The following is a 22,371-nucleotide window of genomic DNA, read 5'->3' on the forward strand; positions in this document are numbered from 1 at the left end:
TATCATAATTAAATGATTCATAGTGCGAATGAAAAAATATGAGGAAAATTTTATTTTTATAATAAAATAATATACAAGTAATACAGTAAGATGAACATATTTTTTATTTATGTATTCCAATAATGTCTATTATTTTGATTTATGATGGAATCCCAATCCAAAGACTATAGGATAGACAAGAAGCAGAAGTATAATTATAAGTGACATCTGGAGTCTGAGGCGATCAACTATTAAGTTTGTAGGCCTTTGCGGGTATGGCTATTAAGTTTAACTACTTTGCGGGGGTGACTATTAACTATTAAGTTTGAAAGCCTGACTCGGTAGAGGCGCTGAAACTCGTATACTACGATTTTACATTAGCTCATATGGGCTGCTTCTCCTCTATCCTATGCTCTTTGTCCCAATCATTACTTCCTCACGTGTTCGAGAATACATGTACTTAATGTTATAAATATATTCGTCTCAAGTCTTTTTTATCTAAGCTCTTAGCAATAATATTATTTAAAAAGAATATATATGTTTTTTAATTATACAATGAAATTGATATCAAAAGGTGCGTCCAACTTGACGTGCGCCAATCATCAAAAGGTGCGCCCAATCGATCTGTCGAGTGTCACTTGTCTCTCACGTGTGATTTTAGCGAGCCTTTTTCATTGAACAGTTTTTACCTGTATAAAGGGAAATTCTAGCAAGTGTTAAGAGTAATGCAAAATTGCTCAAAAGTAATGCTCAGGTAGGTATCATCTTCTTGTCTTGAACAAAAAATTGGAAAATTGGAAAAATTTGTTGCGCTTTTCCTATAGGATACATCTCACATCACACTATAAGCGCTATTTCACATGTATGTACATAGTAATATAAAAATAATAATATATAGATAATGCTCCCCCCAAATTCATTGATCAGTTATGAGTTCTTATAAGAGGACGAAAATAAAAAAAAAACTTTTTTCAATTTTTCTCAAAAAAGATGGTTACGATTTTTTTCTAGCAGTTCATTATGTAGATAAAACCCTGATTCTTCATGCAAATTTCCTAAAATACGAACTTACTCAAAAATGTGTGATCCATAACCTACAGTTATACTAGACCCATATAAAAAATTTGTTGAAAAATATCGCCTTCGAAAAATTTCACGAAAAGGTAAAAGATAACTTTATAATCTAATATCTACTATATATATATATATATATATATATATATATATATATATATATATACATATATATATATATATATATATATATATATATATATATATATATAAGACATTGTTTTTTCTATGACCACCAACTTCAATCAACTTCGCGTTGCGTTGGGACGATAAATACCCCTTAAGGTCTTCTGGTGAAAGTAAGGGAGTTTGGTTGCGGTGGGGGGTGGGGGGCAAAAATGTGAAAAATATGTATCTGTCCCTTTCTTACACATGTGAACTTTCGGAAATTTTCCGAACAAAGTTCTGGAATGATCTAGAAAGTTTCAAAATGTTAGAGCCATCTCTCGACTTAAATCTTTTAATTACAACCAAGTTTAGTGTTATTTCAAGGGTTTTATAGTTAAAAGTAAGTTATTTATATTAAAATATTCTGTCTGGATATAAATTCTACTAAATTAAACGATTTTCTAACAAGAAAAAGGACAATAGAAGCTAATAGAATAGAATAAAACCCTTCTCTCGAACATTCTTTTAACCAGTAGCCTCTTGAACAACCTCGAGGTATAAAATTCGGGTGAAAATGTATTTTAACCGGAGCAACGCCGGATTTGGCTGCTAGTAAATATATAACTTTCTTATGAGCCATTTTTCCTCATGTAAATACCTACAATAAAAATTTCATTCATATATGTGTTGCTGTAATTATTTAATTCAAAGAAAATCTTTGGGAGTAACTAATACTTATACTAATACTACCTACTTGTAATTTAAAATCAAATAATCGCTTTTATTTTTAATTTATTAATTTTATGATAGAGATTTACATAATTTCCAAGTGCAAAATTAGTTTGTCATTAAAAAAATTAGTGTTTGAAAATGTATTACATTGATGAAGTGTTTTCAATTATTGCAATAACCAAATTTTTCCTTTTGAAAATTTCCATTTTCCCAAGAAAATTTAATTAGGTACTTTAGATACAAATGATACAAATTAAAAAAAATTATTAAAATAATGTTTAGCGATAATTTTTTTTCAATTTTGTTATGTCCTGGATACAAATATGCACTATGACGCTTTGAGTGCGGACGGTACGGACACAGCTTATGCAGACACAGGGTTGGATTAATAAAAACAACATTCTAATTTAATTATATTAACAATTGCGAATAGTCGTTGGCTTTTCAATGATCTGAATGGCTTTGGTCAAAATTGAGCTTTATAATTAAGTCGTTTTTATAATTAACATACTTCAAAAATTTGCCCGATTTCATCTAAGTAGTTTAGTAAATACTCATACTTCAAAGCAACTTAGAGAACTGTTCCTACTGGAGCAGTGACGAAAATTTCTAAAATTTCTTCCTCTATTGACAATAGTGACAGCCTTTCCTGTCCCATCGACGTTCTTAAGTAATTTTTTATCAGTTTTAATTTTGGAAAACTTCTTTCAGCTGTTGCGGTTGTACCTCCGGAAAACCGTATGCATGGCTAATGAATTTTATCAGCAATAATTCCATTGCTTTTAAGCATGTTTTCAGAGCAATTAATTGTTCATAACATTTTACTAATTTGTTTGCTTACACACTTTAAGGGCCCCCTATCATTGATACGGCTGATATGGTGGTAGCTACACCCCTGTACTGGAGGTTGTTTTTGAACTTTGTTTCAATCAAAAGTTTGTAGCAATTTTTTTACATTATCTGAGGACAGAATTCTAGTTGCATTTCTAAACAATTAGAATTTTAAAGACAGTTTTGGAAATTCTGACAATTTGCTATCGTTTGGTTTTATGTTATTGGAATTTTTATAAATAGAGATTAGAAGTATACCTATTTTTCCACAAATTCTAAACTTTGTATTTTCTATACAATTAAATCAGACCAACCTATGGATATCTTTGCTATTTTTAACATTTTGGGTTATAAATAGCAACAAATGAAAGTATTTTTATTGATATGATTCTTAAAATAAATATCTATTACGTTAATTGTCTGATTAAAGTGGGTACTTAATAAAATAAGATATAAATAAATACAGGATATTTATACTTTAATACTTTTAGAATATTTATCAATATTTTCTAATATAGATTCAAATTTATAATTTGAGCGGATATATTTGAGTATTAGACGTATAGTTGTCGACTAAAATCCTATACGAGTTTCAGTTCATGATGTACGATTTGTACGGCGAAGCAAGTTCTTTATTCGATAACTCAGATAACTCAGAAACCAAAATGTGAACTTTAAACTCAGTTCACTACAAATAAATAAATAGGGCCGATTTTTAATATTTTGGCTAGCATCAGAAATGGTTAAAGATATCGAAAAAAATTATTAGAAAAAGTTGCTTACAATATTGTTTTATACCCATATACCCATTTTCATAAAAAAATTCGATCCTCCCCCGTGAACCAGCAATTTTAAGCAAGTTATAATAGCACTGTGGTAATGTGTTGAATTTTTCATCAATTTCGTAAAATTTGTTTATCGTGAACAAGGTGGTTCAAATATTTTTGGATAAAAAAACCCTAAGCTTTCAGTTTGATATTGAATTAAAAATATTCAACCGTATCCAATGCGATTTATATCTTTCAGCCGTATTGAATTTCAGTTTTGAAATTTCTTTTGATTTAAAATTTGATTAGAAATCTAATTGCTGTTATTTTATGGAATTTTTTTATAAAAGCATCATATCAAACGAAAAAAAAAAAAATAAATAAATAAGTTTAGGCGTTATATATTTTGGCAGAATATTCGATCTCCGATGGCCTCTGACCAAAAATATCTCAATATAAGATCTAAAAAGTGTACATTTTGCATGGATCTTTTAAATATTATTACACTTGTTAATTAAATTTTTATAGAGATACGTCTTTCTAAATTAGTAAAATTTCATATCTTTTAAACAATCCTGGTAATTATGTAACAAAGGTTTTCCATTCTCAAATGAGAATGGAAAACCTTTGTTTATAAAATTATAAATTATGTCTTATATAATTTCTTTTGGACTTTTATCCTTAAAAGACACACAAAAAAACTGAATATGTAAAAGTTAATAAACATTCAAGGTAGAGTCTAAACATATCGCAGTTAATTGCATTTTCAAATTGTATTTTTTTGAAACGCAAAGACAAAAACCTCAAACTAGCCTCCATAATATTCTTGAATCCGATAGAAAAATAATTTTTTTTTGAGGTATAAAAGTTGTATTCATATTTTGAAATTAAAATGAATTTGATTAATCAAGCTATTGGCTGGAGTAGGTATTAAGTCTTTTATTCTGAAATATCGATTTTAATTATAAATAATTTTATATTCTTATTTAAATATTGTCTTTTCAATTACTTGTATTGTTCAAAGTTTCAATTAACCGATACTTGCGATCGATACAATCAGGGCAGTCTCGACATATTGAGCACCGGGATGCGAAATTTATTACATACCTATGCTATTGTATGCGCCCCCAAGACTCGGCGCCTAAATTTTCGATTTGTTAGGACGGGAAATGAACTATGTAGGAGCGGGGCATTGCCTACCTGTGCTCCCTCTAGCTTGAGGAAAAGCTTTTCCTGTACAATTATCTTTTTGTTTTGTTGTAAAGATAAGAATACAAAGCTAAAAATGAAACATCCAAATAGGGTTTCAAAATATACAAGAGTAGCGAATAAAACAAAATAATAAAATTGTCCCTTCTTTTCTAATTTTCAACGAGTTGTCATCTATACGCTGTTAATAATATTGCCCAATTATTTAAAAGCAATTACATGTTCTCTACACTAAACTATAAATATATTTATACGCAAAGAGTCGGATTTAATTAAGTTAACTTTTATAATGTTTACATTTTACAAATAATATTTTTCAGAATTGAATTACTTAATTAATAATAAATGTAAACATGTAATATTAATTATGAAAAATTTTAATACAAACAGTTAAACATGCTAAATGTAAACAATATGGCAGCGGTATATTTGAATTTTTTGTTTATTATATTACTAAATAAAGAATAAAAATAGATTAGAAAATGAATAGATAATTATATTACTACAATTATTTGATGTTCATCTATTTTTAATATTTTACAATATCATATATTTGTTATAATATATATTTTTCTTTATATTCAAAGCGTTTTATATACGGTCTAATGACGTATGGAAATTTCAACTTGAAAAACATATTTTTTCATTTAAGAAAAAAGGTTTTTTTTCTATTGTTTACAAATTTAAAATTGTCTTTTCTGTTGATACGAAATAATTAAAGCGTATATGTTTGGAAAAATGTATCATTGTAAAGGCTGACCAAGATGTTCTGTTAGCAATAGAGTACTAGTGTAGCGAAATACTTCTCGATCGGATATATGGAAATATAATATTATGGTATAAAAATAATAAAAACTGAATATTGTGGAACATCATAAATTTATATTATATTTTTTTTTATTTTAATGACGTCATAAAGTATAAAAAATCAATTTTTTGGATATCTTGACCAAAATTAATGGAACAACATACTTGGTCCATTAAATAAGATAAAATTTGGGTGTGATAGAGCAAAATCAGATTTTTTGATTTTAATGACGTCATAAAGTATAAAAAATCAATTTTTTGGATATCTTGGCCAACTTTAGTTCGATTTGAATGAAATTTTTTTTGAAACCTACTAATTTTGGGTCGTATTTTCGTGTTAGTTACTCGCCTTTACTAGTCCTTGTGCCAAGGGTGGAAACCATTGATGTGAAATACTGAAAAATATTATGGTTTCGTTAAATTTGACCAAAAATTAAAAAAATATGACCCAAAATTAGTGGAATAACATATTTGGTTCATTAAAATAGGATAAAATTGGAGTGTGATATAGCAAAATCAGATTTTTTTATTTTAATGACGTCATAAAGTATAAAAAAATCAATTTTTTTAATATCTTGGCCAAATTTTGTTCGATTTGAATGAATTTTTTTTGATAACTACTGATTTTGGGTCCTATTTTCCACTTTTCATGTTAATTACTCGCCTTTACTAGTCCTTGTGCCAATGGTGGAAGCCATGAATGAAAAATTCTGAAAAATAATATAGTTTTGTTAAATTTGACAAAAAGTTTGAAAAGTATGAGCCAAAATTAGTGGAATAACATATTTGATTCATTAAAATAGGATAAAATTTGGGTGTGATGAAGCAAAATCAGATTTTTTTATTTTAATGACCTCAAAAGTATAAAAAATCAATTTTTTGAATATCTTGGCCAACTTTTGTTCGATTTAAATGCAATTTTTTTCGAAACCTGCTAATTTTGGGTCGTATTTTCCATTTGTTGTGTTAGTTACTCGTTTTTGCCCCGGGGGGATATAACAGCCACATTTGTAATTTCGTGATAAAGCAGTTATTCGCGTTGCCATTTTATTAGTGACGAACGAGCCTTTGTTGAAGCATCTGTGTAGTCTTATAATTTTGAGAAACGGTAAGTATTTGTTTTATTTATATAATAGCACACACGGTCGTTTTGTTTTCTAATAACATGTTGCGAACAATTCAAAGAAAGGGTTTTTAAAAAGTTCAATATTTCTAAAATTTAACTTTTTTTGCTTTTTCTTTTCTTTCCTCTATAACAAAATGTATAAACTATGCAGGAAAGTATATTTTTACTACTAAATTCTTATTATATGCTTTTTATAGCATTGATAATTTGGGGGGTCTTAAACGCCGCAGGTACATTATTTTGACATATTTTGTACAATGTTTGTATTGTGAAAAAAGAAGGAATAAAGATTGAATTGAATTGAATTGTATTGATACCTCTAGCGGCTAAACAACCTTTTTCGGTTGGTTGGCAACAATACTATCTTCAATATTAAATTTTTGTCAAATATTTTTTATATCAATGTATTTAAGAATGAATATAATAAAACCTTGACTAATTAATACTCTACATGCGTAAACAGTAGTCATTGATAACACATTTTACAGGTGTAATTTAACAGATGAACGAACATATCAGCTAAATGATAATTTATACGAATTGTATGGCAGGCATTACACACAATTATATGTACAATACCTTACACCTTCAATATTTAAGTTAATAAGTAGAGGGGACCCATATAAACTGAAGAAAACTAATAGAGTGCACTTTAAAAATTTAAGTACTACTTAATTACTGCTTATGGTGATTTAATTTGTGTATTATATTGTCAACAAAAAATATCTATTCTATTCGGTTCAAAATTGTATGAGTGTACAGTAATTGTTGTTACCACAAAAAAAAAGTTTTTACTATTTAAAAATAATAATTATGATAAATTTATATGATATTAATAACTATTAATAAATAATTTATATTTAAAAAAAAATTAAACGTGGGTTTTGTGTGTTAAAATTAATTTTAAATTTATATTAAACTGATAATAATAATAATTAAAAGTTTTTGTGCATAATTTATAATGACTTCATTTATATTAATTATTTTATTGTGGTGTTTATTAAGAATTAATATTGTTTATACTGAAAGTATTAAAATGTAAGTGAATTGAATGATTAATTATGAAAAAATTTAGTAAATATTTAATTAAAAATGTTCCTTTAGAATATAGTATGGATCAAAATTATGTATTATTAAAAAAAAAAGTTTCCATATTTCATCAATTTCTTTGTTTGTTCATTGTTATTTAATACAAATATTCGGTTTAGTAATTTAGGATGAATATATTTCGTGGGTCAATGTCGAAAAGACGTTATAGTCTGAATCAAAATCTTTAATTTTGAAAGTGCGATGATTACAATATCTTTTCCGGTCTCTTTGTTGTATAAAAAAATATTGTATTAATAAATACTCATAGGAACTATTATTTAAAAAAAAAATAATATTAAAAAACCAAAAAAACCGGCTGTTAAATAAAATCTGAATAGAAAAAAACAAGCTAAATAATTTACATAGCGACTTTAACAGCTTGGGCCCATTATTGGGAAAGCTGAGCCGGTCTATATTTTAACAAATCCCGGCTGCTAAAGTCGGACTTGACTTGTTTTTTTTTTTCTTTTCAGATTTTAATTAACGCAGTCGGATTGTTTGACTTTTAAAATTTATTTTTTTATTTTACACTTTTTAGTTAAGATTTTCAAATACCTATTCAGTGATACAACACTTTCCATCCCGCCGTTTGAAAGATATGAGGTAGTAAAGAAATAAACAAAAAAATATATACATAAATACAAGCTTCCCTTCGTTGGCAGCCGGGTACAAACATATAACTTATATAAATTTTGTGTAATGCCCTATTAATTTCCTTTATTATGATACTCTACTCAATAAAACGTTTTACTAATACCCACCTATCTAAGGACACTTAGGTTTTTAAGGCGAATAAAGTGATATCTTAACTGCGGAAATCCATCCAACCATTTGGAAAATACGAGGTAATAAAGATAGATAAGATACGCTCGAAAAATATAACCACACCTTCACAGTCGGGTAAAACTAACATGGTGAAAGTTATAGTAAAACAAACATGTTGCTTATTATGGAAATGCCGGTGTTGCTTAATGAATTTTTGTTAATTGCTGTTTTTTCAGCTTTTTTAAAAAAAAAGTAATAACTCATCAAAATGATAAGAAATATAGTTATTTTGCTATTAAAATGTATTGTATACCTACTTATTAATTATACGTCATAGTTAAAAGTCTTAGCTCCAGGTTAAGACAATAACCAGTGGTGTGCTGTAACTGCTGTAAGATTTTTAACAAGGGCCTCGCTAATAAAACATTTTTTCAATTAAAGAAACAATATTTATTAATGGGTTCAAAATAAGATTAACTTTATTGTATTTATAAATAAATATCAAGAAATCTATTGGTGAATAAATTAAAAGATACATATGAAGCTTTTACGAAAGTTTTCTTTTTTAGGAGAAAGTCGCATTTTTTGTAAATAACTATGGTCGATAGTTTGATACATCATTATATGGGAAACAAAACTCCAAATGACTCCGTACGATAAGGTAGGAAAATGGCTTTCTGTGAAACTTTTCCCGCCCTCAAAATGTTCTTCAGATTATTCTGATCAAAACTCTCTCTTTTACAAAATTATTTAACACGATGTTTTCGAGCTACGGACGATCAAAGCTACACATATATTATAATTATAGTATATGACTACCGTGTGTTGTACGTTGTATCCTTATTAAGACAGTAGTCATATACTATAAATATAATATATGTGTAGCTTAGACCACCCGTAGCTCGGAAATTACTCGATAAAAAATTTTATGGCTGTGAGAGCTTTTGATCAGAAAGATCCGAAGAACATTTTGAGGGCTTTTTGAATAAGTTTCACAAAAACCATTTCTTAGACCCCTGCCCCCCTTGTCACATCTTGTCACACTCAGCAGAACCCCCCCCCCCCTTCTTGAGTGCGAACGTATTTTATGAACGGCCCCAAAGTTAATTATAAAAAATTGAAAAGATAACTTTTTTGAATTCGTGTGTAATTTATAAAAATTTAGCGTTGATAACAGTGCCAAAGGAAGCCAAGCTATTTGAATAATATGCATATACATAATTTTATATGTTCCCATTTTACCAGATATTTTTATAGAGGCAGCCATCACACCATTTTAGAGGTCGTTGCAAAAAAAAAAAAAAAATGGGATACGAACTTTATAAAGATTTTGGTCATTTACTTTTTATTTCCTCCCATTTCACTGATTCAATATTTTCAAAAATGCTTCTATAGATTAAAGTCAAGAGGTTTGTGAAAAAACAACACGATGTCTTGGTGTTCCAATTATCTTTCTACTTTATAACAAGTGAAATTTACAAAATTAAAAAAAACTAACTCTCTATTAAATTACCTTTTTCCTGAAAGCCATCTCCAAGCTGAACCGATTTTGAAGATCATCGCCTATTTTTTTAGTTATTTCGGGTACGAAATCCTTAACTCGCACTTGAAACATAGCTAAGAACACTCTCCAAAATGGCAGACAGGTAGACAGACAGACACACATAGCGATCAAACTTATAACAACCTTTTGGTTCCGAGGTTAGAAATGGGATGCGACTGGATTTTTTCTTTTCTATTTCTAAGTGAATTTTATTCACTTATATTCATTTATCAAAAAAATTGACTGAATATTTTGGCTCGTTAGTGTAGTCATTGAACAAAAGTGTTTTTACTTTTATTTGTGTTGAAATTGAAAGATAATGTGTAAATAAGTTCTATTGATGCATCTATATACATTTTTCGATGAATTTTCTTTAAATTATTCACACATATTGTAAATAAATCAATTGTTAACGTCACATGTAATGTTTTTTTGCGACGCACACAAAAGATTTGTTTTACGATATAACTATAGGTATTTGTTCCTTTTAAAAAAAAATTCAAAAGTAAAAGTTGTTAGAAAAATAAATTTTGCATTTGCTTTGAAAAAATGTAATACTTTTTCAAATAATACTATAATGGTGATAAATATAATCAATAGGAGCAGTTTCACAGATCGTAGTGCCTTCCGAATGATTAACTCATAACTATGAATATTCATCCCGTTTACTAGATTTCTTAAAAAAAAAGCATTCCTAATTTTACGAAAATTAATCTAAATCGATTAAGTTAAAAAGAGATTCGGACATAAATCTATTTTTTTAAATTTAATAACAAAGTTAATTTAATTAATTGCTTAATAGCGACATGTGGGTGAAAAAAAAACATTTTAAATATGTTTTCACTAAACAAGGCAAAAAATTAAATTTAGTATTTTGGGAACATTTAAAATAGTGTAGAAACTGGTTGGGGCCCTGTAGGTTTGATTGAATTTTTCGCCTAATTTGTTTGCGAGATATAGCACAATCAGTGATTCTACTATTATAAATGTGTTATAATATTATAAATGTGAAAGTAAGTTTGTTTGGCTGGCTGCCTGTCTGCTTGGCTATACGCTGGAATACTTTGAACTCTAGGAAGGAACATGGGCTATTTTGATTCTTGAAAATCAACTTCTAAAACGGTGAAATGGGGGTTTATTTAATGGGTTACAATGGGTAGATTGGGGAGTATATAAGAGGTTTTAGTAGGAAAGGATACTATGTGTTGTATATCAGATGTTCAAATACAAACGAAAAAATTTGCTTATTGTTTAGTTCTGTATATCCAATCATTATTTAAATATGAAATTTTGTAATTATTTTGTAATCGTCCAGCGAAGTGAGCGAGTTATAGCGAACGGCTAGTTCACTATAATTTAAAAATATAAACACGTACAGCAATTGTATATTTATTAATAGATAAGAATTAATTTTTATTATAAAAATAGTAATTCAGGGTTAGTGGGCATTAATTTTTAAAGCAGGGATTTGAAAGAGTAAACACGGAAATAAATATTGCAACCATATTATTTAATCAATAAAATACGGTTAGCAAAAATTTAAGCCAATGGGAAGTGAAATCTATTTAGAAATGTATGTGAGTGATTGCTTTATCATATTGGAAAATCTTTTTTGTATGCTGGCGGCCGGATAAGATTGCCAAAAATAAAATTTGTTTTTACTAAATATTCGAAAACGCCGGGAAGAAATTTAATAGGTTTTCCATTTTGATAGGGTTTCCATAAAGTCGTATCATATAAATTTCACTTCAAATTTTCCTCATACTTCATCAGTGATTACAGTATGAATAATAAATATTCTGTACGGAATCGAAGCATAGTTAAAATCTTGATTTTCACTTTATCCTTGATCTCCAAAGGGAAAACTTTCTGATTAAATATTTATGTATACTAGTTTTTTTATTTTAATAAAAGTAATCTCATATGAAATCAAACATTATTTTTCATCTGTTTTAACAAAATTGCGATTAAAAAAACAAATAAATTTAAAAAATAGAAAACTGCGTTAAATAAAAAAAACAAGTCCAGTAGTTTACATATCGACTTTAACAGTCCAGTAGTTTTCAAATATGTATTCAATGATACCCCACTTAACATAGTTCGGCTATAATTTTTGTTCGACTATATATAGTTTTCGTCATGTTGAATTTTAATTACTGCCATGTCATTAGTGACACTAGCTGGATAAAGACAAATAAATTGACGTAAGAATCATCAAAATCGGTACACGCATTTAGTTTCTAGAGTGCCGCAAAGGAACAAACATTCGTACAGACACATATAATACATTCGTTTATAGACTGATAAACACATTGCCCCTCCTTTTCGTCGCGCAGTCGAGTAAAAACTCGAAAATCATTTTTGAGGAAATTATCCAAATATTTCAGGTAGTCATCAAAAGTAGGTAATCCATATTCCCCGGACTTACTCTATCTAATACAGAGAATTCATAATTAAAACTGACCTTTTTTACGAATTTTTATCGATCTTTAATTACATGATTATTATTAAGATTAAATTACTTATATGCAAGAGATATTATCAAATTTACATATTTATTAACTGGATGAAAATCGTTGAAAAATTAATAATATCTACACTCTGATTCATCTCTAAAATTTATTTTTAATTTTTATTGATTTTGGAAACTTAATATCTATATCCATTGTTAATAAGTGGTTTCTATAACACATTTTTCCTTTAACAATAAGTAATATATCTAAACAATGTTTTTACATTTTTGGCAACAAGGTGAGCGGCTATCGAATTTTCAGTTTTTGAGATAAAAGGACAAAGTTCAAGCATAGAAATGGTCTTTGAAGGCATGACAATATATGCCTTAGGGAGCTTAAATTTGTCTGAGGAAGAAAAGCACTGAAAGATTTTTTATTATATTGATAAAGACCTACTCAAAGTGGTATTTCCCATAAAGTGCGTGACCATTTTTGTTTTGGGTGAAATGTTGTTAAGCAAAAAAAAAGTTCGCGAGTGTATGATCGGACAGAGGATCTTTTCGAGAATTATTAATAAAATGAATGAAATGTGTCGATCTGGCACCTACACAGATAATAATTTCATAATAATATAATTGATTTTTTTTACCATGTCAATTATCCATGGTATTATTTTTCACAGATCCGTAACATATAAATTTAATTTAATTTAATTTTCTTTCTCTTCATGATCGTATAGAAAAGTGAAGAAAACTGTACATAATAAAAAAAAAAGCTGCTGGTTTACCCTAAAAGCTCCCATACTTATTTTTGTATGTTTTGGTGTATTACGCGTACCTAACTTATAAATCAAATTTAAATTTCCTTGCTCTTTTCTCTTAACACCAATTGTTGATACTCACACAAACACACAGTTTTCTAATACACAGTTTTACAGAACAATCTCTAAAGTTGATAGGATATTAAGGCAATGTATATATAACAAGTGAACAAAAGGCTACGAGCTCGAATCCAGGCAGTAGCAATGCGAGCAATTATAATTAATAGGGCGATAAAATTGATCACAGTGTCCTCGCTTGGATAAGAGCGAAGTAACCGACTCCACCCACAACATAAAAATTTAATTGTATATTGGATTTTCATAATTAAATTTTTTCTAATTTGATATTATATTGATATCAAAATCAGTTTGTGGTATTAAATGTCTTAAAATAGTAGGTATTTTCCTGCAAACAATCAAGGTTAAAATTTTGCTTTAACAGCGTGCCTAGATATCAGCTGGATTCCAAGTTTAATGTGAAAATTACTGAGGTATTGTTTAGATAACATTTTAATACTGTTTCGATGGAAGGAAAAGGTATATTTCGAAACTTCATATACAATTTAGGGAAAACATTGCTCACCATTTCAACTCTCTATGCAAAGCGGCAAAGGATGATACAAATTTTTGAGCAATAGATTCCAAAACTAGAAAGTACAAGCTTTCAAGAATATACAGCTCTTTAAAATTTTGGTAAAATTTTCCTTAACTATTTTGGTTGTGTATAATATGACATTGAATTTGGATACTTTCAAGATAATCTTAATCTTGACTTCTTTTTTTTCATTCAACATTTTGTATTTTGTGTGGGCAGAATGCATATAATTTCGTTCATTTGTTCATGTAATCAGTCAATGATATATTATTATTATAAAAAAAAACATTACCCTTTATTCGACAACCTTGAGACATTTTCTATAGATATATACTTTTTCATGATACGCCTTTTTGTTTTATTGTCCCTATTGTAAATTTTAAGAAAAACAATGTTCTTCTTGTCTCGATAATATAGCAACAAGCAACAATAAGTGAAATAATATTTAAAAAAACCTCCGACAAAAAATCAAGCCTGATCGATTCGTTTATAGCATTGTAGCTTCTAAATGATTAAATCAATTTTAATTTTTGTTTGAAATATAATTTGATCGAGAATGTTCTTAGCTATATTGAGAAGAACCGTTAGAAGATCATCACCCGCTGCAATAATAACTGCTCATTTTCACCGTAGGTTATCTAAACTGCCTTTGGCAGAACTCTTTTCATGAATTAAAATATAAAAAATTTATCGAACAACCCTATTTCTACAGAGTCAGAAACTAACAGGATTTTTATTTGTAATAATTTTTAAAATATAACCGTGCCGTCTCATACTAACTTGTAATGTAATATTTGAAGCGGTGGTAATAAAATTTAAAAACCATGAAATTACATATATTTTTACGATTCCTGTAATTGCCGTGTTATTATGAATTAGTTAGTATAACTTATATATTCAGAATAAATTATATGTTTATACTGTGATAGATAGATATACTTCAATACTTACATAAATTTCCTGAAAGGCAAGAAAATCTGTTTGATTTTTAGAGCAGATTACCAAGAAAACATCTTTCAGATTATCACGGTAATGCATGGCGTTTACTATAATGGTGGCATGGTATAGAAACAGATACTATTGTATCTATGTTAGCATTAGTATATTTTCTGTACTGGGGAGGGCTATCCAGCAGTTGTATTGTGGGCTTAGCCAACCAGTTTGTAAATGCCACCCATACTGCATTGACTCGTCCGCCATAGCTATTGCTAATGGTACTGTTTCCTCAATACAGTACACAGTATGGAGCTTACACCGATACAGTATGGCGTTCACACCGATACTGACATAGTGATATCCACAAAAAATTTCTTACCGTGATCTGCTTGAAACAGGTACTGAAATCATAAAGCCCTCAAGAAAAATATTAACTTCACTTTAAAACAAATTATTTTATTTCAATTTGATTTAATATCACGGCTTGCAAAGTTTCCTCAAAAGGATTTTTATACAAACGAAATATACTACTTTATGACACATTCTTATATTTGTGATCGCATGATAGTTTTTATACCATGTATATGAAATATACATATTATAACATGTATATGAAATATACATAGTATATTAAGTTTAGTCCCAAGTTTGTAACGTTGAAAAATATTGATATCATAAACAAAATTTTGGTATAGGTGTTCATAAAATCTCCTAATTAGCCCATTTCCGGTTGTCTGCCTGTCGTTTGTCGTCTGTCGTCTATCGTCTGTCTGCCCGCCTGTAATCACGATTACTCAAAAACGAAAAGAGATATCAAGCTGAAATTTTTATAGCGCACTGAGGACGTAAAAATTGATTGTAAATGAGCAACATAGGTCAATTGGGTCTTGGGTCCGTAGGATGCATCTTGTAAACCTTTAGAGATAGAACAAAAGTTTAAATGTAAAAAATGTTACTTATAAAACTGATATTTTAAAATATTTTTACTGTAGGTATACTTTATGCTCTGAAATAAATATGAGTAGTAATTGTACGAGATATTTTGTTAGCATAAATTTTAAATAACTAAGTAATTAATTTAATTTTTGAACATTGATATAAATATTCAAACAAAAGTCCATTTTAATGTTCCAAACTAGATTTAGAACCATCTAAAATCATTTAAAGGTTTTCTTTTAGACAGACTCGGCTAAAAAACCATTCGGAAAATGGTTGGAATTCGTAACAATTTAATTAAGGTACAATTTAATTTTTTTAGCTTCGAAATCAATTAGATATTCAATAAACGTTATTAAATTTGTTAAACTTTTATTAATTTTAATAATTATTTGCATTGACAGATTATTAATAAAGACATGTTGATTATTTAATGTTCATTTCATCGATTAATTAGCAATTACTAGTCTGCTTGTCTACTAATATGTAAAATTGGATATGATTAGAGTACACTAGCAATTGTATATTATTGGTACATATCTGTTAGTCGCAATTTGATCAATGAGCGAATTTGATCATTATTTGAATATTTTACCCATAATGAACTGTTTGAATATTTTACCCATAATTCCGGTTGACCAAGCAAAAGAGTTTAAAGATGAATAGTTAATCTTTGGAGTTTATAATACCAAAAATATAAAAAATAGTCAATTCTATCTTTAGTTTTTAAGACAATTTTTAGAGTTGTAAGCTGTCGGTGGATAGGATTATGCTAATACTATATAGGGACACGCATAAATAAATAATAAATTTTGTGAAATATAAGAAATATAGAATATAAATAATTGTTAGAATATACTAAACAGCTATTTTTATTTAATTTTGTTATACTAGATGTAATTATGATCACCCCATTCATTTATTTTACAATAATTTTTTGAATGTTCGACGGATTCAAAACGCGTTATGAGTAAAAACATCCAGCTAATAGCTTTTCTCGTAATTAGCAAACATTAGTAGCTTTATAATAGTAATTCAATATCGTTATTTATTATAAATATTATATTGAGAACAAGGATATTATAATAAAATGAAATAAAAATTCTTTTAGTGACTAAATTTCACGTGACTGTGTCAATACTTGTTGATTTGATAAATTTGAATATCTACAGATATTTTATAAGTGCCTTAAGGATATATTATATTATTTTTTATTTAATATATTCTGCTATATGTTGCTTGAATTGCCGATATCAAGAATAGTAAGCATCTATTTATTATTACAGTATTTCTTATGAAAGCGTTTTTTAGTTTTGACCTTTGTTTTGATGTCATTGTACCTTTCGTTAAAATTTAAAAATTTGTAGTTCTCTCTTCCTTTATATTTTCGTAGTTTTGATGTTATTCAAAAATTGATATGTTGGTTGGCGATATCCACAATACTTCTGGTGGATAGCCCTATACAATACTGTAATATTATTTATGCTACTACTAGCCTGATACTTGCCCGTTTTACTGGACTTAAAAGTAAAAAGCACCGCTTTATAGCCTCCACTTCTCTTGATGTGCACAGTTTTCAATTTTGTTAAATGTAAAATAGTCATAATTCATTGAGTATATTAGTTGATGGCTATAGATCTGCTCCATCTATAATCATCATTTCGAACCATAAAATTCAAAAATAGTAAATATCCGATTAAATTTTATTTCTTTATTTTTTTTAAATATATCTTTATAAATTATAGCTCATGTGTTATTCTGAAGTTTGAGCTATATTGCTGTACAGTTTCATTAAAAATCATTCGCTAGTTTTAGCGTGAAAGCGTAACAAACAAACAAACATCCTTACTTTCGCATTTATAATATATAGAGATAGAGATAGACACTATATTTATCTGTCTTTATACCATACCAGCATTGCAGTAAACTCCAATCATTTACTTCCGTGTACTAACTACAAAATTTTTTTGCCAAAAAATTATAACACTCAGATAAAACAATTAAAATTAAAATTAAAATTAAAAGTATTGGAGAAAGTAATTACGAATAAAATGATGTGATTTTTTGGAAATTCAATCACTGTCTTGAGTAAAATTTTATTAGATATATGAATCATTTGATATTGGAATTTGGAAATACACAAAGTACAAAATAAAATATTTAAATTAAAAATCAATTAGGTACCTTTTATCTTCAATTATTCATTCTTTAATTTTAGAAATTCACTAATATTTCTAAAATTAATGTTTTCATGTTTTAATTAATGAAACAAAAAAAAAATTTATTTTAAAATTCGTGTTCTCACGTTATTAACAATAAAAGTTTTATATGTGTCTATTAATTTATCAATTGCACTTTTATAGATTTTTAATGTATTTTATGTATAATTAAATTTTTTTTGGTACTTTGAAAGTTTTAATTAAATGTCTTCTAAAAGAAATTAAAAGAAATAACTTTAATACCTCAATTAATAGTTTTCAGTTTTACTTTCATCTCCGTAGAGTATTGGATGAGTCATATGCCATAGATCAAATCAATTTTACATCATTCATTTGTTTACAAATAATTAAAATGTATGTGAAAATATCTGTAAAAATTTTTTTTGTATTATCAGTGAAATTTTTTTTCACTAATAGCCAGTTTATCTGCCTTTGTGTGTCGTGACCCACTGGGGCGTCGCAAAGCCTCTGTAAAGGGGTCGCAGAGAGTCACGAAGACTCGGTAAAAAAAGAACAAAAGGGTATTTTTATTTAGAAAATGTTAATGTTAATAACAGAACTTGTTAATTATTTAAATAGAAAATGTTATTTACAGGACTTGTTTATTATTATTATAATCTTATTTACTATTATTATTATTATTATAATGTAAAACTCATCACAATAATTATTTCAAACTTTCTCATAATTAACTTTTATACTTTTCCCTTCTTACTTGGTTTTGAGTAAAAATCTTAACCTACCACAAAACATTTTATGCAAATTCTATTACATAAATTTTTAACGGAAGTTTATTTTTTTATTTGCTTCACATTAAAAGTTTTGAATTAAAATATCTGACATGAGAATTTAATAATTTACAACTTAGGCTTAGCTGAACTTAAAGCTTTTACTACTTTTGAATGGAATTTTTAAGTGGATTTGGATAAGATTGTGGCTACGTTCTGATATTACTTTAGGTATTGGATATAGTAGCCGTCCATTCTCCTCGCATTTAATTGATTAATTCAGACGAAACGTTGGAAAAACTTCTTTTTTGACATCAGTCCGTTGTTTTATGCCCATGTCAATCGGATGACAACGCATTTTTAAGTATGATCTGATTTTGCCAACGCTTCCACCATATTTGATATGCATACGTTCTTTAGTTTTTTATTTAAGAATTTAAATAGAATAATTTTTTAGGGACAAGCTTTTATTTTACTAAAAAGTAAAATTTGTTAAAGCTTGAGGAGCTCCAAATCACCCTTGATACTTTAAATTGGCCCAGCTTTTACAAATGTAAGACTAATAAAAAAAATTTAGTGCAATAAAAGCTTATCCCTAAACGAGTATTATTTATTTGAATTTTTTTAAAGGTATGATTTAACATTTTTGCCTAAAAATTAATGTTACACATCTTGTAAAGTGTGTAAGTGTGTATAAATTATAAACTTAATTATCACACGTAAAAATTTAAATAAATTAACATAATTATATATGATTTATTAATATTAATAACCCTTCACTTAACTATATAATTATTTAAACAAATCATACGTGACCTTTGAATGTAAACAAACATTGACTTTTCATTGTCAAAAATTATTTCAATTGTACTAATATTATACAAATGCATTATTATATTTATAATTTTAAGGAAGTTGTTTTTCACAAATAATTTTAATTTCTATTCATAATAAATTTTATAAGCCGGCAAAATATGTACAGTTTTTACTAAGACTATTAAATGACGCATGCTTGTTATATACTCCGTTTTAGAGAATCCTCAGAAAGGAACGAAAAGGAAAAACGAAGTAGGTACTCCGAATTGCAAATCAAACTGGCTTTACTCGTCAATGGCCTTTAAAAAACGCACTTTTAACATAAAATCTATTGTAAATTTTAGCTGAAATCTTTTAAATATTTCGCTGAGCCTTCAATGGAGATAAAAAAAAAAACGAAAAACTATTATGTTTATAAATCGGTTGTCGTTAATTAAATTGGAATTAAAACAAAAAATTTGACGTGGGATTTTATTCTTATCTTAATAAAAGGAATTTTTATTCATAATTATAACCACAAATAAAAGTGAGCTGGCGAGAGAGCCAGCATTAGTAAAAGAGAAAGTAAGCAAAAGGATAAATTACCCTCGTATCCGATCAACTTTTCGATCAACTCTTGCTTTCGGCAAATCTCACCACTTCGATATAGAAGGACACGAATGTGTGTTGTTGATGTTGGCGCAGGGAAGAAGTAAAAATAGGTTTTAGAACTATTACCTTTTTACTGAAGTTGAAACAGTTTTTAGTAGTTGAAACAACATTTTTGTGGTTTTGTCTGGTAACAATCTTTTTATGCTGAAACTGGTAGATACCCATCCGCTTCGCTGGGAAATTTCAACTCTCTTTGTTCACAATTTTATAGATTATAATTTTTGGTGCGGAACCCTATTTTAAAAAAATGTAAAATATATTTATATTTTCATACAAACTATCTTGTTTTTTTTTTGATATCCATAAATAAATACTTAAAATTTATACGTCTATTTAATTACAACTTTTTTTCAATTAACGATCCATTTTTTCTACTATTGGTGCCCTCCGAATAATTTAATCCTTGGGACGCCTATGGTTTACTTCCAAGGTTTGTTTTTTGGCGTAGTAATAGTACTCATTTTCTAGTACGTAACAAAAAAAAATCAAAAGTTGTTTTTGATAATTTTAAATGCTTTCGGCGAAAGTTCATTTAATTTTTCCTTACTACCAAGCTTTGAAGCTTGCTAATATTTTCTGTAAAAGCTTTCTATTTTTTTTTTCTGTAAAAAAGCTTGAAATTTAATGATAAATATTTTAAAATTACTTTCTTCATTTTAGTTTTTAAATTATTTTAAAATTGTTGGAAATTTCCGAACAGTATACAATTATGTACCGAAATTAAATTATAATTCTAAATAAAAACAAATTTTGCAAGGTACAGCCATATTAAGATATTACCATTTGCATCTCCTTAAAAAATACAAAAAGATAATATTTTCATTGACAAAGTTCATATATGCTACTCATACTAATTACATTTAGATTAAATCAGGTGTAGGTAAATTTAATAATAATTATAAATTCTTGATTTTATATATTACCTATATTAATTTATTTACTTTATTCTGTTTCTAGAGATCCAACAAAATGTCCGTCTGTGGACAATGGTGATGAATTAACACAAGCAGAATTCATAGCACGATTAACGGATGATTGTCGATATGATCGATTATCGCGTCCTACAAATGTATATCCATTACATGTTTATACACAACTTTATATTTATCATTTGGAGGCAGCTGCTGGACATGATTTGGTTAGTAAATTAGCAAAATTTAATATGCTTTCTTTCTAGAATTTTTTATATTTTACTAAGACTTTTATATATTGGTATATTATTAAGAAATACAACAAATTTTAGTTGTGGTTTTAAAGATTTAGAAAAAATATCCCCTAAAAAAAGTAAAATCAAAATCTGTAACACAAAATATGAAAAAAATAGCAGTGCTTGGTAGTTTATTGATAAATTCATGATTGTGTAGAGAAGTGTGATTTTAAAAATGCTATAAAACAAAAATTCACAATAATTTTCTTAAATTATTATTTTATCATCTTAAAATAATAAAATGGATCATGAGAATTAATAAATTGAGTTAAAGTAAATTGTATTTTTAACTAACTTTTAAAAAATTTATTTTTACAACTTCAATTTTAAATACTTACTGAGTTAAAAACATAAAAATAACTTTAGTAAGATAATTCAATTAAAGGGTCCAAATTCTTCCAGGCGACAAAGTTATTTATCATATTCCGCAGAATTTGAATTAATTTGTAATAATTCTGCGATTAGGTAAAATTATTTGAAGTTTTTACAATATGCAAAGTAAATTTCGATTATGTCCCAATTTCCTAGATCAGTTTTTGTATTTTATAAATACGTATTTCGACTACCATGTAGTCATCATCAGTAAGAATTAGCTAGTCGTGATTACTCTTATTATGAATGTTACTCTTTTCTAATTTGGTGCAGTCCACCAGCAATTGGGGCAAAAATCGAAATTTATTTCGAAATATCCTAGAGTTCTCATTTATTATCTTCGATAATATTTATAATATGCAAAGTACCAGGAAATTAAATTTACTACTCGTAATTTATCCGACATTTTTTCCCAGAGATACTTACGTTTAATGTTCTAAGATACAAAATTATTTTTTTTTTCCAAAAAAATTAAATATTGTATTTTGGGAAATTAAATAAAAAATTATGTGTAATAGGACTGTTTAATATAAAATTATATCACAACGTATTTTCCTAGAAAAAGCTTGTTGCTTTTATTTATTAGATTTTTCACCAAATCTAATTTT

General features: G+C 27.5%; 1 protein-coding gene across 1 annotated transcript in view; it reads left to right on the plus strand.

Annotated features, from left to right (window-relative positions):
* The first annotated feature begins 725 nt into the window (after window positions 1–725).
* The window catches only part of LOC123296166 (pH-sensitive chloride channel 2-like), a 35,600-nt gene continuing 13,954 nt past the window's right edge, over window positions 726–22,371 (plus strand). The window contains exons 1-3 of the mRNA XM_044877628.1: window positions 726–733; window positions 7,639–7,671; window positions 21,142–21,322. Coding sequence (XP_044733563.1) covers window positions 726–733; window positions 7,639–7,671; window positions 21,142–21,322 — 222 coding nt within the window. The remainder of the gene's footprint in view (window positions 734–7,638; window positions 7,672–21,141; window positions 21,323–22,371) is intronic.

The sequence above is a fragment of the Chrysoperla carnea genome, chromosome 3 (assembly GCF_905475395.1).
Source record: "Chrysoperla carnea chromosome 3, inChrCarn1.1, whole genome shotgun sequence".
NCBI lineage: Eukaryota > Metazoa > Arthropoda > Insecta > Neuroptera > Chrysopidae > Chrysoperla > Chrysoperla carnea.